The sequence below is a fragment of the Oreochromis niloticus genome, linkage group LG5 (genome assembly GCF_001858045.2).
Source record: "Oreochromis niloticus isolate F11D_XX linkage group LG5, O_niloticus_UMD_NMBU, whole genome shotgun sequence".
NCBI classification, from domain to species: Eukaryota; Metazoa; Chordata; class Actinopteri; order Cichliformes; family Cichlidae; genus Oreochromis; species Oreochromis niloticus.
This window is the reverse complement of record NC_031970.2, coordinates 22,051,687-22,066,619: the sequence shown is the minus strand read 5'-3', so window position 1 is coordinate 22,066,619 and position 14,933 is coordinate 22,051,687. Positions and strand designations below refer to the sequence as shown.

Below are 14,933 nucleotides of genomic sequence, written 5' to 3'. Positions count from 1 at the left end.
CTGTAACTGACATACTAACTAACTGACATAGGCAGTCACATCAAAGTACTGGTTGAAATTATGCTAAAACTTATGGAAGTTTCTTTCTGCCACTGGGAGAAAAAAATGACATAACTCGCGATTTCTAATTATTTTCTTGGATGTTTGAGTTTGTAAGGCAGAAAGAAGCTTCCATAGTAGTTAGTTTAAAAAAATGTAAACTATCTGAAGTGATTCTGTAAACTTGGAAAAATAACTACAATGAAATTAAATGATAGTGAAAACACCCCTAGTTTGGTATTGTTATGATGTATTATTGTTAGTATTGTATTATTTTGGTAAAATTTGTTATCACTAACTGCATGATGAGGCTTTGGTGAACTTGTTTGTTGAGGCTTTGGATGTCTACAAGACTGTGAGTCAACCACTTTCAAAAAGTCCTGTTGATATTGTAATATCTCTATTGATTTTCCTAAATGTTGCCTCTGTCATTTGCCATAAATACAATTTTCTTTTTTAAGTCTAAAACTAACACTGAAATGAACAAAAACTAAAACTAAATGAGAAAATGCACTCTGGAAGTTAACTGAAACTAAACAGTGTTCAAAGCAAAAAGTTAAAACGAAATACAATTTTTAAAAAAACATAAAAACATGATGTGAAAATACAAAGCTATAGTAACTCCAGGTGGCAGTACTACATTACATTACTACATTAAACCTTTGAAGAGGCCCCATAAGCTAAATAATACTGCAGAGGGCAGTAACACGTCTGGTACTATGCATGCTGCCAAAAAAAGAGAAGAAGAAGAAACCGGACAGGAAGCGTTTGCTAGCAGTTCCATGTGTTGCGCTGCTCTCGGTCATTCATTCGTGAAACGAAAAATATACGGACTCGTTTTTCATGCATTACGGGCTTAATCGTGTTTTTAGCAACCGACTGTGTGCTATTATTGATAGTAATAATAATAATATTTTCAAAAGAAATAAACTAAAGACAAAACCTGCATCATTTCTGCAGTAGCACTAGCTAGCTAACGCAGGAGTTGTGTTGTAGAAGTTTAGGAAATCTCATCAACATTTAAAGTGCGATTTCTGGATGAATAGTTCAGTGGATACTAGGATGATCAAGGAAAACCGGTGGGACATACCCCCCAATGCTCCTGCGTGCATGGAGAGGCACCTGTGCGCGGCACAATACAGAGCAGGTAGGGGAAAGGAGCGCTAGCTGAAGTTAACGTGTAAACACGTGGTGCCGCTAGTTGGTTATAATTAGTGTGTTTACATTTGTGCTAAACTGTTGAAATCCTACGTTGACTCTCTTATGTTTACATCCAACAAAATGTTAAAGAAATAACATTTTCTGTTGAATACCAGTCAGACTAAACTTTTCTGGCAGGCGATGAATGAAAATATAGACGTTTGAAAGGTTTTCTCGTTGGGCTTTCTCCACAGATGGCACCCTGCTACTTGGTGCCTCCAGCCTCTCTGGCAGAAGCTGGCAGGGATCTGTTTGGATCTACAGCGACCCTGACCAGGCCCCCAGTGAGGGATTCTGTAAAGCTGGTGTGCAGACTGAGGCTGGTGTCACAGATGTCAAATGGGTGTCAGAGAAAGGAATTATTGTTGCCTCAGATTCAGGTAATGAAATGTTTTTATGGCAGGTGAATCAAGCACACACTTGAGGCTTGTATGAGACTGGTCTCATTTGTCTGTGCAGGTGCCTTGGAGCTCTGGGAACTAGCAGAGGATGAACGTCTACTGGTTAATCGCTTTACCAAGAATGATCATGACCATATTGTCACTACAGTAAGCCCCATGGTTGGAGCAACCGCTGCAGTCACTGGCAGCATGGACTGCAGGTTAGACTTGTTTTACATGGACATACATACACCATTCCACCTGTCACAACAGCGCAGAAGCAATGTTAATTGCTTTTGTTTCAAACTTTGGCTTACTTAATTTTTGAGTTGCCCTTGTCATCCCTTAAAGTGCATCTTTGCTTATTATTACAGAATTAAAGTCTGGGATCTAAGTCAGGAAATGGTTGTCACTACCTACAATGGTAAGCGTCATCTTAACATTTCTTCATATAGAAATGCACAAAACTTATAAAAATGCTTTTTTTTTTCCATAATGTGGAAAAATAAAAGTAAAAAATGTTTATTTTTTGTAGCATTCCTGGATGTATAGATTTTAGATTAATTAATTTACCAAGGTTTTTTGTTTCTATTGCTGATATTACCAGACTATCCCAGTGTCATATTCCTATTGACTCTTTGGAACGATGTATTGCTGAAGGAAAGTTTTATATTAAAATGTCATAAACATCATTGACATGAAAAGTTTAACTCAACAGTTCTTGTTGTTTTCTTCCCACAGTGCACACACAACCAGTCACTTGTGTTGCCTGCAGTCCTACAGATGAGTCTCTGTTTCTCTCCTGTAGCCAAGTAAGATGCTAATCAGCGTGTTGTTTGCATTCTTGTCGCAGAGGTTTATTTTTTGGACCGCAGAGCTGCAATCATTCAGATAAACTCAACTTCTTCTTCTTCTCATCCCTTCTTAGGACGGGCGTGTTTTGTTGTGGGACAGGAGGAAGCCCAACAAACCTGCATCAAGAATAGGTAAGCTACTTCACTAAGCTTTGATAACCACTTTTGCCAAACACTACTGGAAGAGTAGTTGAGATTAGAATTGGTAAAGCTGCACAGGAAATGAATTATGACAGAGAGTAAAATTTGTTCCAAAACAAACAGTTGTGTTTACAAATTTATGCCAGTACACAGACTATGCAGCAGTCATTCACTCTGCAAATGTATGTGTGTTAAAGTTGGAGTATGTACTAATACCTAGCAGGTAGACAATATTGCAACTGCAATGGAGTTGATTCCTCCACATATGCAGCCATTACCAAAGTAATCAACCCAAATCCAGAGCCTTAACTTTTCCCCCATGAAGACAACATTTGACAACACCTCATCTGTCCCCTTAATGATGGATTAAAAACCCATGAAGATGTGATTTGATGAACATTAGAGTAGTTTTCAGGTTTTTCAGGTGTGGCGGAATAGGCAGAGACCATCCTCACTAACTTACATGCAGATTCAATCATTTAGTTCTATAAGCAGGCCTGAAATATAATGAAACCTCTTAGTTCACAAAAGAGCTTCAAGGGTTACTTCTAGAAGGCTTTCAAGGTTTAAAGAGTTAATAAGAGTGTTTCCAAAACTTTGGAAGTGCTCCATAATTACCTAACTAGCTACCTAGCGTTTTATTTTTGTCTAGATGATTAAAGAAGGACTTTGTGTTGTTGTTCCTGGAATCCGTTTATAGGCTGTCTTGGAAATATGTCTGTGCTGTACAGGATATCCTGTGTAAGTAATGAGAGATGGCAAGCGCATTCTCAGTTTCTGTTTTTGTTTTGCCTCAGATGTAGAGTCTCCTAGCTGCTCCCCTACTTCTCTAGCTTGGCACCCTCACCACAGAAGCACCATTGCTTTTGGTAAGACGCTGCATTACATTGTTGAGTCACATTTGATTAAGACCTGACTTTAATTGAGACAAAGTTAACTTCGCTTACATTCTGATCGTGTTTCAGGCGATGAGCTTGGCAGGGTGACTGTGAAAGATTTCCTGGGATCGGAGCCATCTCGGGTGGAGAAAGTTCACAGCCGCAGAGTTAATGGGCTGGCCTTCTCCACACACAGGTAAATGTAAAGTCTGTCACAGTCTCACCTTTGGCTTTATTGCTCTTTTACAAAATTCTGACTTCTTCCTTTTCTTCCCAGCACCCCCTTGCTAGCCTCTGTTAGTGACGACTGTAGTGTTGCTGTTATGGACTCTGAACTGCGAGAAATGTGAGTGCTTGAAATTCATGCTGAAAGCATTTAGTTTCTTGTTCTATTAAAAATACTAATCACATATTTGTTTGTAGACTCAGAGACCGGCGGCACCAGGACTATGTCAAAGGTGTGAGCTGGCTTCACAATGGCTCCTCCACCCTCACAACAGTAGGCTGGGATCATCTTGTGCTTCACCACAAAGTGGGTCCAACTGATGGCATTCCCAGTTCCTCTTCTTAGACCCATCAGTTGGAAATGCACTGAAGGAAAGCACCGTTTTCTCCTCACTACTTTGCCCTCATTCCTGAGGTGTGTCATTTTGCAGAAAATAAAATGGATTTAAAGATCTGACTATAATTTAGCCCCCGGAAACCGCACAATATTGAGAATTCTGCTGTCCTAGTCATGGTTTTTGTGCATTACTAACATAGAGAGCATAAAATGGACTTATCTACCTAGTGATGAGCTGTCGCCGTCTTGGTTGCAAAAAATGGACGTTCTACAGAGGGACGGGTCTGACTGAAAATGCCTAGTCATTGGGTAGTGACGTGATTGACACGTCGTTAGCCACTAAGTGAGCTATCGGAGGAATTCTGTAGGAGAGTCTTTTTGCAGCTGCAGCTTTCGGCATTAGGTGGTCCTCAGATTAAATGTAGGCTTATAGCACTTTGACTTAATTGGATTAATTTTTTTGGCCAGATAGCTGCGTCCATATTTTTATACTCTCTATGACTACTAATCACATCACAACCTCACTATCCACTTCTTTCATACTGTATAGTTTGTGTAACTGCATCAAAGCAGCACATTTGTATTGCAGAATTTTACATTAAAGGTAACTTAATGTTGTCAGTGGCATTATTTGGAGTGTTTTTTTCAAGGATATACAAAGTGCAATCAATAAGTTCCTCTTCCCCGAAAAGCTATAAACCTTAACCCCCTCCTTCAAGGTCTTGTCCTTATGCACCTGTGCACTGCTTCCAGCACTGCAGCTATTGTGGAGTTGATTCCTGGAATTCCTGTTGGGCTTTTAACTTGGAAATTCATTTTGTGGAAAAGTACAATATTAGAAGGAATCATAACTTCGTTGTGAGTGAAAGTTTTTATTTGAAAAGAATGCTCCTCCTGGGAAACCTCAGGATGTTACAGTACAACTGTGCACTGAAAGTGATGATGCTTTACCCAGTAAATATTTAACAAAAAAAACAGGACAAAAATGCTCCTGGGGTATACTCTCAACCTCAGACCAACCACTCGTAAATCTTCCAGATCTAGAATGGTTCACTTTGGCGCAGAAGACATTTCAACACAGAAGTAATGGTAGCCGTGGAGAAGCAATGAAGGAAACTATCTTGAGCAGCATAGTAGCTAAATTTAAATTGAGTATGTTTCTTTTTGTTGTTGTTTTTTGCTTTTTATTGGCAGAACTTATTTTATTGTTGGAACTTTTTGATAACATCCCCTGTAAATATACACCACTCTGTTGGTAAGGGTGTGGCTGAAGCAGACCCCAGTCATTCACTAACAGTGTCAATGTGGGGTCTGATGTTGTAGATAATAACGATCTATAACTTTTGGTACATTTAAGGCTTTCATGGTGGTCTGTTAAATTACATGTGCTTTGACATGTTTTGGTCAAAGCACAAAGCACACCACCAACAAAAACTACCTCATAACTAAATCTGATACATTTCTTTGTTAGCAGTATTTTGGAATTATTTGGAATTAATTGCATGATGCTACTTGGGAAAATTCTTAGAAGGGGGGAAAAACTTAAACCAGTTCTTTAGCCAGCTTAAATCTTACTTTAATATAAAAAATCTCTGTTTGCACACAAGCTCCTACACAATCTGGAGTTGGCACACAGGTTCTTCATGGGGCCCTGACGGTTCTTGTTTATATAAAATATTATGAGGTCGTCGTGTTGCCTAGCAGCCATCTGACAATGTAGCACAATGACACATTTGTAGCTTTTACGCAGCTAGAAGAGACTTATAAAAGTATTGTATCATTTTCATTTCACAACAGTAACACATAATTTATATCCCAAAAACTAAGCATGACACATGATGATGTCACACTGTCTAGCAACCACCTAACAACAAACTAAAACCACAAACTAAACAATACTGTAACCTGGGAATTTCCCAGGATATTAAATCTGCACTTACATTCTGAGCCACAGATAAAAGCTTTAATTACCAGGATGATGCAAATCGCTGCAGTGTTTTTACATACAATTAAGCCACGTATCAACTTTTTCTGGAAATGGGGTTGTGTTTTATACACAGGAAAAAAAACGCAATGCAATTCAATTAAATACTCAGCTGTTTGTTACATTTATTTCCTACTTAGAGAAACCAGTGAGATGAACATCTTAATTTGATGACTTTCTATATACAACTTTAACATGTACATATAACTACATCTTGCAATGTCCAAATGTGATTTTCATATCATACAAATTGATATATCCATCAATAACAATGTATACGTAACTAGATTAACACTTTTTACTGTAGTGGTATAGAAAATCCTATACAAACCATAAAGGATTTGATGGGATAAATAAATGTGAGAATCACACTAGACCTCCACTAGTTTGCTCCATAAGACTTTCATAATCAAGATGTAACAGTGAAAGAACATTTCCCATTATTTGGCAGGTAATTACAGCATGAAATAATAACAGTTATGCTCCAAATTACTATATTTTACAATTATAATTTTTCATCGTTCAATAAAAGACTTTAAAAACTTTTAACTTTTTTTATTTGAATATTAATGGAGTTTACCTATACAATAATATTACCCAACGCTGTGATTAAAAAGTCAACATATAGCAAAATATAGCTTAAGACTAAATAATTAGCAGCAACTACACAAATGTTTAAAACATTCTTTCTGACTGTGACACAATGGAAAAGAAAACACCATTTGACAGTGACCGTGTCGCGTTCGCCTTTACGACTCGGCAGTCCTTTGTCAACTGGCATTCTTAACATATTTGTTACCCACTAATGTGTAAATAATCTGTGTGAAGCTGCCTTTTTCAGCTGTGGTACACACTGCTGCTGATAAAAGGATAGTTTCACACACGTTGAATCCCATAGTCTGTGTTGAAGATCCCAACATGTCCAAGAATCCAAAGACCCTTAATAATCCCCGCTATTCATGATAAGTAATAGGATTTTTGGTTCCAGGCCGAACTGTGAAAGTCATACCATGTTGATATTTAGACTTCGGTCCATTGCTGAAAAGAAAAACACATTATGTATGAATATATTGGCCAACCAGTGAGTTTTGGCATCTAAAAAAGTCAATGTGGGACATTTGAGCATGACAGTCTTACCTGCTGAAAACTTTTGTTGACGAGTTATCTGAATATTTTTTGTCCACTTTACGCTGCAGCTCCCTCATGTCCAGAGTTGCTGCTTTCTGGTGATATTTGGTAGTTGGTGATTTGAGCTGGTCATTGGCCTCCCATTCATCAGAGGAAGGCTCTACGTCTTCCTTTTGGTGGGACATTTTGGGGGCCATTTCCTCCAGCTTCTTTTTTAGGATGCACTGGAGATCAAAATGTCTTTGTTCCAGAGTGCGTGCTGACTGAGTGGAGTCTGGCTTGGGTTTTGTCTGGACTTGTGCCTTTGGTTGGACATTAGGAGGTTGGGGGTTCAGAGGAGGAGGTGGAATTGAAACTGTAGGTGCTGTTTTTAGAGGAGGAGGTGGAACTGAACCTGGAGGTGCTGTCTTTGGAGGAGGAGGTGGAACTGAAGCTGGAGGTGCTGTCTTCGGAGGAGGAGGTGGAACTGAAGCTGTGGGTGCTGTCTTCAGAGAAGGAGGTGGAACTGAAGCTGTGGGTGCTGTCTTCAGAGGAGGAGGTGGAACTGAAGAGGGAGGACTTGCAGAGGGCTGTGTCTTATTCAAAGGATACTGAACTGAGGCAGGAGAAAGAGAGGTTACAGGTGGTGATGGTGCCTTTTTTGTGGGAGGGTCCGGTGGAATGATGGAAGGTGGCAGGTCCATAATTTTGTTTAAATCATCAAACTCTGGTGGTGGAGGCAGTAATGGCATGTTGAACCCATCTTTATTGCCCTCAGGTTTTGGAGTCTGAGACAGTGAGCTGCTTTGATATGCATTTTGTCTCTCCTCTGCTTTTTTGCTAACAGTAGGGGTTTCTATGATCCTGCTGAGAGCTGGACTGGTAGATGGTGCCTGACCATTGACCAGTGCATGACTGCTTGAAGTTTCAGGAGCATCATTTGTTTGTGGACGGTCTACTGGACTGAAGGATTTTGGAGTCTCTGGTAATATTTTTTCTGTCAATTTTACAGCTGAAGAGCCAGAACTTGGAAGGTCACTTGAGTGAATACTTGGCTGCTCATTGTTCTTTCCACTGTTTTCCTGTGAAATAGAGTGCGTCGTTCTGTTTTTCTCTCTTTCTTTAGCTGCCTTTAGAAGAGCCAGTGGAGAAGCCGCATGCCCGTCTCGTGCTCCGTGGGTTTCACTTCCTTTCAGGCTACGTAGTTTATGATCCAATATCGGACTGTATTTCTGGTTTGGATTTTGATACCGCCCAGGTTTGACTGGGGTTGGACTTTGGTACTCTCCTGGTTTGACTGGGGTTGGACTTTGGTACTCTCCTGGTTTGACTGGGGCTGGACTTTGGTACTCTCCAGGTTTGACTGGGGCTGGACTTTGGTACTCTCTAGAATTTTCTGCTTTTGGACTTTCTGCTTTTGGAATTTGGTTCTCTCCAAGTTTGTCCTTGCTGGTCTCTAAATTAATCAGAGTATTGTCAACTTCATCAAGCTGTAGAGACTTCTGAAGCGGTGGCTGTACTGGGTTGGTTATTTCTGGTTGCACTGAAATTGTCTCTGTTTTAGCCTTTGTCTTAGTCTCTGTCTTAGTCACTGTCTTTTGCTCAAATGGGGTAGATTCAGAAGGTTGGGCAACTTGTAAATTCTCCTCCAGCTCCTTTACATTGGGAACTGGTTTAGATAGTGCAGGCACTTTGGGAGCATTGCCATCCACCTGAACAAGAACAGGGCCAGAGCTGGAAGACCCAGAATCTTCCAGGAGTAACATGTGCTTAGGTTTTTTGTCACGGTCTTCAAGCACATTGAAAAATGAGGTCTTAGGAGCAGTGTAAACCTTTGCTGTGTTTTGGGGATTGAAGGTGGACAATGTGGGTGTCTGCACAGGGGGTGGTGGTGCAGGAGTCTGTGGGGGGGAGTCAGAGTTGGAGACTGAGGAAATTCTAATGGGCTTTGGAGGAGGTTTCTTCTGAGTCTTCTGTTGCCTTTCAGTAGGGGGCTGTGGGGCAGCAAATTTTGGATGCTCTGGAATTTGAGCTGACGGCGGACTAGAGATGGGTATGGATGATGCAGAGCCAGTAGAAGTGGTAGACGGAGGCTTTGGTGGAGCCATTGGTGGTGGTTTTAGGAAGGATAAATCCTTTGGTTCTACTGAAGGCGGGTTTGGTGCGGGCATGGAAGCAGGCTGTAGGGTTGCTGGATCTAGAGTGTTTAAATCACCCAGGAAGTCTGGTGGAGGTGGAATAAAATCACTTGGAGGTGGTGGAGGTGCTACAGAAGGAGGAGGAGGAACAAATATTTCTCCTTTATCAAGGTTAGGCACTGAAGTAACGGAGCCATTGGACAACAGATCTCCACCAACTGTGGAAGAGAAGACAGGACAAATGAGAAAAATTCAATGCAGAAACAGATACAGTATTCAAATATGCGAGAAAAACCTGCTGCATAAATAACACACTAAAATTGAAATCCTTCTGTTTTATTTAATCAATGCAATTAATTTGTGCATATAATATCCAATAAAAAAAGCATATTATCTCAACAGGCAGAAAAGATTATAAAGAATAAGAAAATTCATTATAAAGATTTAAATTCAGCTTTCTTACATACATTTAGAATTGTTTAAAAAAACAAAAGAAGTAAATGGTTTGCACTTATTATTGGGAATGCTAACACTCCCATTATGTAAAGATATTTGCCGACTGGTATGACCATTTGGACATTTGCAGGGGGAGTTATTGAGCAATGCCCGAGCAAACATTTACCTGCCCTCCTTTTTTTCTCTTTATTTTGATTGCTGTGATCCATCAACCGAGTCTGAGCTAAAGCACCACAAGTTATGCAGACTTTTTAGAGTTTAATGGGATTCTTGTCTTTAAGTCAAGTTAAACCTAAAGTACATATTGGAGGGTAGCTAGATGCTCACCTGAACCATTGACAGGGGGGAGGAGAGGGACTTTTGGCGTTGGGACAGCAAAGCCGTGGAAACTCTCAGACGAGGACTGCGAGGGAAGAAAATTAAACACCATCAGACTGATTTTTCAAACCCCTTAAAATAAGAGACGAAGATCAACAGTAAAGTTGAGATAAGGTTACATACTGTAGCCTGTATGTGCAGAGATTTTTTTTTTCTGGCAAGTATTCGGTCTTGAGGTGAACAAACCAGTTCTCAGCTATAGCAGCTCTCAGTGTTCCTTGAAAACAGGTTGGCCTGTCCAATGCTTGCAGCATTTTTAACGTCAGCAGAACAGAAGTAGCTGCCAAAATCATGTGAAAATTCTACAATGGTGGTTCATAGTGCCTTATGTGCACATAATTAAAAGCAAATATGTTAGACTGCTTTCAGCAATTTAAGTACATGCATAGCCTTTAGGCTTCTTCAACATAAAACAGAGGTTGAAAAAAAATAAAAGAAAACATGTTTGCATACTTGAGTGATGAGAAATATTTGGTGAATCAGAGGATACACCTATTATTCATCACATTGTCTAAGATGGGCCTGGCTGAGAAAACTGCGTCTTACTTAGATACATGGGTGTTGTATGTTGTAAGCAAGAGGGGCAAAATAGAGGGAGAGGTATGGAAAATTAGTTGCTGTTCTCTCTACGACACCAAAATAAACGGAGATTGTGTTGACACAATACAAATCTAAGAGACTTGGAAGGTTATATGTCCTTCAAAGGGGCAGAGAATCATTCCAGGAATACATAACAGCTGTATCCTTTTGATCTTAGTCTGCAGCAGACCATTTGAGGAGGAAAGTGACAAGCAAACAGCAGTCTTTTTAACTGGACTGTGCCCTAAAAGCTCCCCTTATACCATGTTTCAGCCATGCTGATTGTATGCAGTAATGAATTAAATCAGTTTCAATAGATAAGAATAACAATCATCAGTTTCAGGCAGCTGTCATCTTAAAAGATATATCACACCTTGAATAACACCCTATTTTGCTAATAATCCCAGTTGCGTAGCTATTTGGAAAGGTATGAAAACTGCATCACGCAGCGAGGGCGTGCCACTAAAGTCAGCGTATGATCCAGTTTGATTCCATTTCGCCTTTTCTGAGCGCTATGACTCACATTAATCTGTCACAGCGCTCAGAGCTGTCCTGCCCATGTGCTGCAGGGTGTGCCGCATCCACATGCCACAGACACATTCACAGAACACTCCCAGAAAACACTGAGCTGAGGTGTGTGAACCAAGTGCTCAGATGAGCTTTGCATTTTTGTCTGCACCATGACAATGCGATGGGAGACGCGTGGTTAAGATGAATTGTTCCAAACTTCAAAACTTACTGAAATGTTTTAATAGCGCAGTACTAAAAATATACTACGAGCAGCAGTTGTGCATCTTAAATAATCTGCAGGAAGTCCCATATAAAGGACCCAAACTAGACACTTTTATCTTTATCTAAATGTATTTAATCAATAAGCTTATTGCAAGTTTTTAAAACAAAATCTTACCATGTCAGTTTGCTAGTAACTGGAAGGTTAAAGTAGCAGCATCAAATGTGAAGCGAACCACAAGCTTTAAGTACAAGACTACATTGTAATTGACTTGCTCTAATTTCTTATGACAACTTTGGCAGCTTTAGCTTTTGTGCGCAGTGTGATGTGACCTGATTATTTTTTCTGCAAATTACCTGTTGTGACAGCATCGCTGTGAGAGATGTCGTTTTTCATAGTCATATTGCCTGTCATTCTAAAAAAAAGATGTGAGCATTATCACTCCCACATGAGATACTGGAAGGAAATAAGTCAAGATCTCTCTGTGGAGACTTTTACTGTGCGGACTACGTCACACATCAGCCTGCTTGAGTAAATAAACTCTTTAAACACTAAACTGTCAGCTATCAGTTCATTTGCATCTGCAGGCACAGGGTTTGAGACTGAATAAAATGGTGGAGCCGTTCACATGCAAATCTTATTCATTAAATTCCATTTTATGTAGTGTCAAATCACAACAGTTGCCCCAAGGCGCTTTATTGTAAGGTAAAGACCCCACAAAAATACAGGGAAAACCCCAGTAATCAGACGACCCCCTATGAGCAAGTAGTTCGTGTCAGTGGGGAGGAAAAACTCCCTTTTAACAGGAAGAAGCCTCTGGCATAACCAGGCTCAGGGAGAGGCAGCCATCTGCCGTGACCGGTTGTCGTGAGGGTAGAGAGACATGAGAGATGTAAAACATGTTACTTCACGTGGCTTCACAGAAATACTCACAGGATAATGCTTTACTGTGGGTCTGGCCCGCACGCTCGCAGTCCCTGACTCAGGAGTTGCAGATGACCCCAGGACCAACTCTGCATTGTCTGTGAAAAAGAAAAAAAATAAATCATTAATATCCAGCGGGCCTCTGGTAGCAAAGCAAGATCAACTGAATTGATTAAGCTGTTAAATTTCTAATCAAATCTCCATCATTAATCTGCCAGTCAAGGCCAAAACAATGAGGTTGTACACTTGCAGTGTGCAGGTAAGATACTGTGTGCATCCAAGTGTCCTCTAAGTAGTTGTCAGTCAGCCTAATGATCTGCTGTGTGGCCGTTGGTTGTTGACACCAAAATAGCTATGCACAACTGAGCCGATGATTGCAGTCTTTATTTAAAGTCCACCATTGTGTTTAAGTGAAAACAGTTATGGTGCCAACTGAAATCCATTGCACCACCTTCTGCTTGCTGCACAACACCACAATGTTAATCATATAGCCAGACGTAACTAGTTTATCTGTCGGAAAGCCTGGAAGAATGATTTCAAGGTTTATTCTTGGGAAAAAAATGCTTTAACTGTGTTCACTCTTTGAGAGGAGCTTCATAACACGCAGCCAAACGTTGCTGCTTTTATGTCGCGTAACCCTTTGTTCTTTAAACAAACAGTGCCACACAATGATCGTCTATTCTTAAGTCACAGTGGTTAAGAGGCCAGTCATATTTGTCTTTCGTGTCAGTGGAAAAGCCTGGTTTTTCTGCATGTATCTAAGTCACAGGATGACACAAGACACTCGATGATGACTTAAAAGCGCACCAAGGCAGAGACCCGAAACATGACTCTACCAAGTTTTCAGATATGGAAGACAAAAAATAACATTCCTGGGAAACTGATGATTTGAGAACGGAAACTTAGAAGTCACACATTCCTTTGTTCCAGTATGACACTGACTGCTGAAAGACACTTGCCACTTAAGGATTCTTACTCTATGTGTTCATTTAGCTTTCGACTACAAAAGCAGACACAAGAATCAGAGTGACAGAGGAGCCTGCCATAATAAACAAGGAAAGGGAACTGTTTTCCCACATATTCCCAGCAGTCACAAGGTGTATGTCCTCATGGCTTTTATGCACTTCTATCAATGTCGTTTCAGGAAAATGTGGAAACTACAGAGTGAATCGGCTGCGGTATTAAACCAGTCTAAGCAAATGATTCCTATTGCGCCCCTTTCTGATTTAAATAGGCAAACGATCTCTCCCGTGTTGCAGCTTTGCATAGAAATTGTCCTCTCCTTTTCTGCTCTCGCTAGTCAAATGACAGTAATGGCTTATCACTAAACTGATATCGGTGTGTGGAAGTAATATTGTTATTATTAAGCTATTAAGTTGTGTTTCCTTTTCTAAGGCTTTAAACTGCATCGCACACTCTTGCTCAGCAGATGGAGCTTGCCCAGCTGTTGTACTATGGAAATATGCTGTTATGCATTGTTGTGGCCAGAAGAGTGAATTTGTTTGTGTCAGGTAAATAAAAGCAACAGATTTCTGTTTTCATCTATAACACAGTGGATTGTGTGTCAAAGAGTAGCTGGCTCATGTGAAACACACCCAAGGTACACATTTAGCTATTTTAGATGAAAACTTCAGTTCTGTCTGAGAAATCTTAACTTGGATCAAAGTGAACACAGTCTGAAGAGGACTCAGACTTTTCAAGTGGAGTCATTCACATTAAAAATATGGATTTACTTTTGGTAAAAGCACCGTACAAATTTCCTAGATGACACCTGCTGCTACCTGTTTAAAGCACCTGAAGGATTCACTCCTGTCAGCACGCTTAAAGTTTTGAGCTTGGTGGAAACAGATGTGTCCCTATTGCAACACCAAGTCCAAAGGTCGTGCTGCTCTTCACTGTAGGCGTAGATCCCTGCTCTTATAAACAGACCGCACTGTAAGCCTCTAGCAAAAGGTACTCACCCATCTCCCTCATTTTGACATTGGTGTCGAAAAGAGAATGACTCTTTCGACCCAGAAAATGCAGCGACCCCTTCTTCATTGTTATTGATTAGTTGATGCGTAGCTACGATTCTCGGCTTCAGCGGATCATTGGCGCATTCTCGCCGGCAGGTAAATCCGGGATAAACCGCAAACGTGCTGCTCTGAACGACGGCGTTTCTCCAGGTACACCTGACTCCTGTGATTTGGTGCAAACTTCTCGGACCGATAGAGAAAATGGAGCAAACCCCGCCCACTCGCCTTCCACCGTGCCTCCCTGTTTCTGTCTGTACACTCCCAGCAACAGCAGCAGCAGGTGAGGCCCACGGCTCTCCTTACATTCCAGCGCAAACCTCACCTGTGGAAAGAATCAGGTGCTTTAATCACAGGTTTGCTTACGTTCATGCCCTGTACTCTCACTGGTTTGTCTGCCATCAGCATCCGAGCGTCAGCGCACTGTCTCTAAATCTAGGGCGAAGTGATCACTTTAAAATGCTCAGGAACGCGAGTAAACTTGGCTGAGCATCTTAGCCAAAAAGACAACAAGGGTTTATTTTATGTATCATGTCACTGCTATTATGGTCATAAGTGTAAACAAAGAATA

The 14,933-nt window shown here is 40.6% G+C and overlaps 2 protein-coding genes across 4 annotated transcripts; one reads left to right on the top strand and one right to left on the bottom strand.

Annotated features, from left to right (window-relative positions):
• Positions 1-750: 750 nt before the first annotated feature.
• wdr77 (WD repeat domain 77) lies at positions 751-4,675 on the top strand. Its single transcript, XM_003441276.5, has 10 exons — positions 751-1,186; positions 1,434-1,619; positions 1,699-1,840; positions 1,994-2,043; positions 2,361-2,431; positions 2,548-2,605; positions 3,412-3,483; positions 3,580-3,688; positions 3,770-3,838; positions 3,916-4,675. Exons 1-10 carry the CDS (start codon positions 1,078-1,080, stop codon positions 4,061-4,063), a joined length of 1,014 nt encoding a protein of 337 aa, XP_003441324.1. The 5' UTR covers positions 751-1,077; the 3' UTR covers positions 4,064-4,675.
• Positions 4,676-6,138: 1,463 nt separating this feature from the next.
• Positions 6,139-14,933, bottom strand: LOC102080288 (uncharacterized protein C6orf132 homolog). 3 transcript variants are annotated; one of them, XM_005469555.4, is made up of 6 exons: positions 14,312-14,933; positions 12,360-12,448; positions 10,067-10,142; positions 8,521-9,501; positions 7,176-8,487; positions 6,139-7,076 (listed from the first exon to the last, which is right to left on the bottom strand). In XM_005469555.4, exons 1-6 carry the CDS (start codon positions 14,388-14,390, stop codon positions 6,992-6,994), a joined length of 2,622 nt encoding a protein of 873 aa, XP_005469612.2. In that variant the 5' UTR covers positions 14,391-14,933; the 3' UTR covers positions 6,139-6,991. The 3 variants fall into 3 exon arrangements, with proteins under 3 accessions (XP_005469612.2, XP_005469610.2, XP_019214450.1); XM_005469553.4 differs by having other exon boundaries at positions 7,176-9,501; positions 14,312-14,931; XM_019358905.1 differs by lacking the exons at positions 10,067-10,142; positions 14,312-14,933 and having other exon boundaries at positions 7,176-9,501; positions 12,360-12,449.

Coding starts and splice junctions, on each gene's coding strand:
- LOC102080288 (XM_005469553.4), bottom strand. CDS start 14,390: ATGAAGAAGGGGTCGCTGCATTTTCTGGGTCGAAAGAGTCATTCTCTT. Junction 10,143..12,359: donor CCACAGTAAAGCATTATCCT/GTGAGTATTTCT, acceptor CTTCCCTCGCAG/TCCTCGTCTGAGAGTTTCCA. Junction 7,077..7,175: donor TCAACAAAAGTTTTCAGCAG/GTAAGACTGTCA, acceptor TTTTCTTTTCAG/CAATGGACCGAAGTCTAAAT.
- wdr77 (XM_003441276.5), top strand. CDS start 1,078: ATGAATAGTTCAGTGGATACTAGGATGATCAAGGAAAACCGGTGGGAC. Junction 2,432..2,547: donor TGTTTCTCTCCTGTAGCCAA/GTAAGATGCTAA, acceptor ATCCCTTCTTAG/GACGGGCGTGTTTTGTTGTG. Junction 2,606..3,411: donor CAAACCTGCATCAAGAATAG/GTAAGCTACTTC, acceptor GTTTTGCCTCAG/ATGTAGAGTCTCCTAGCTGC.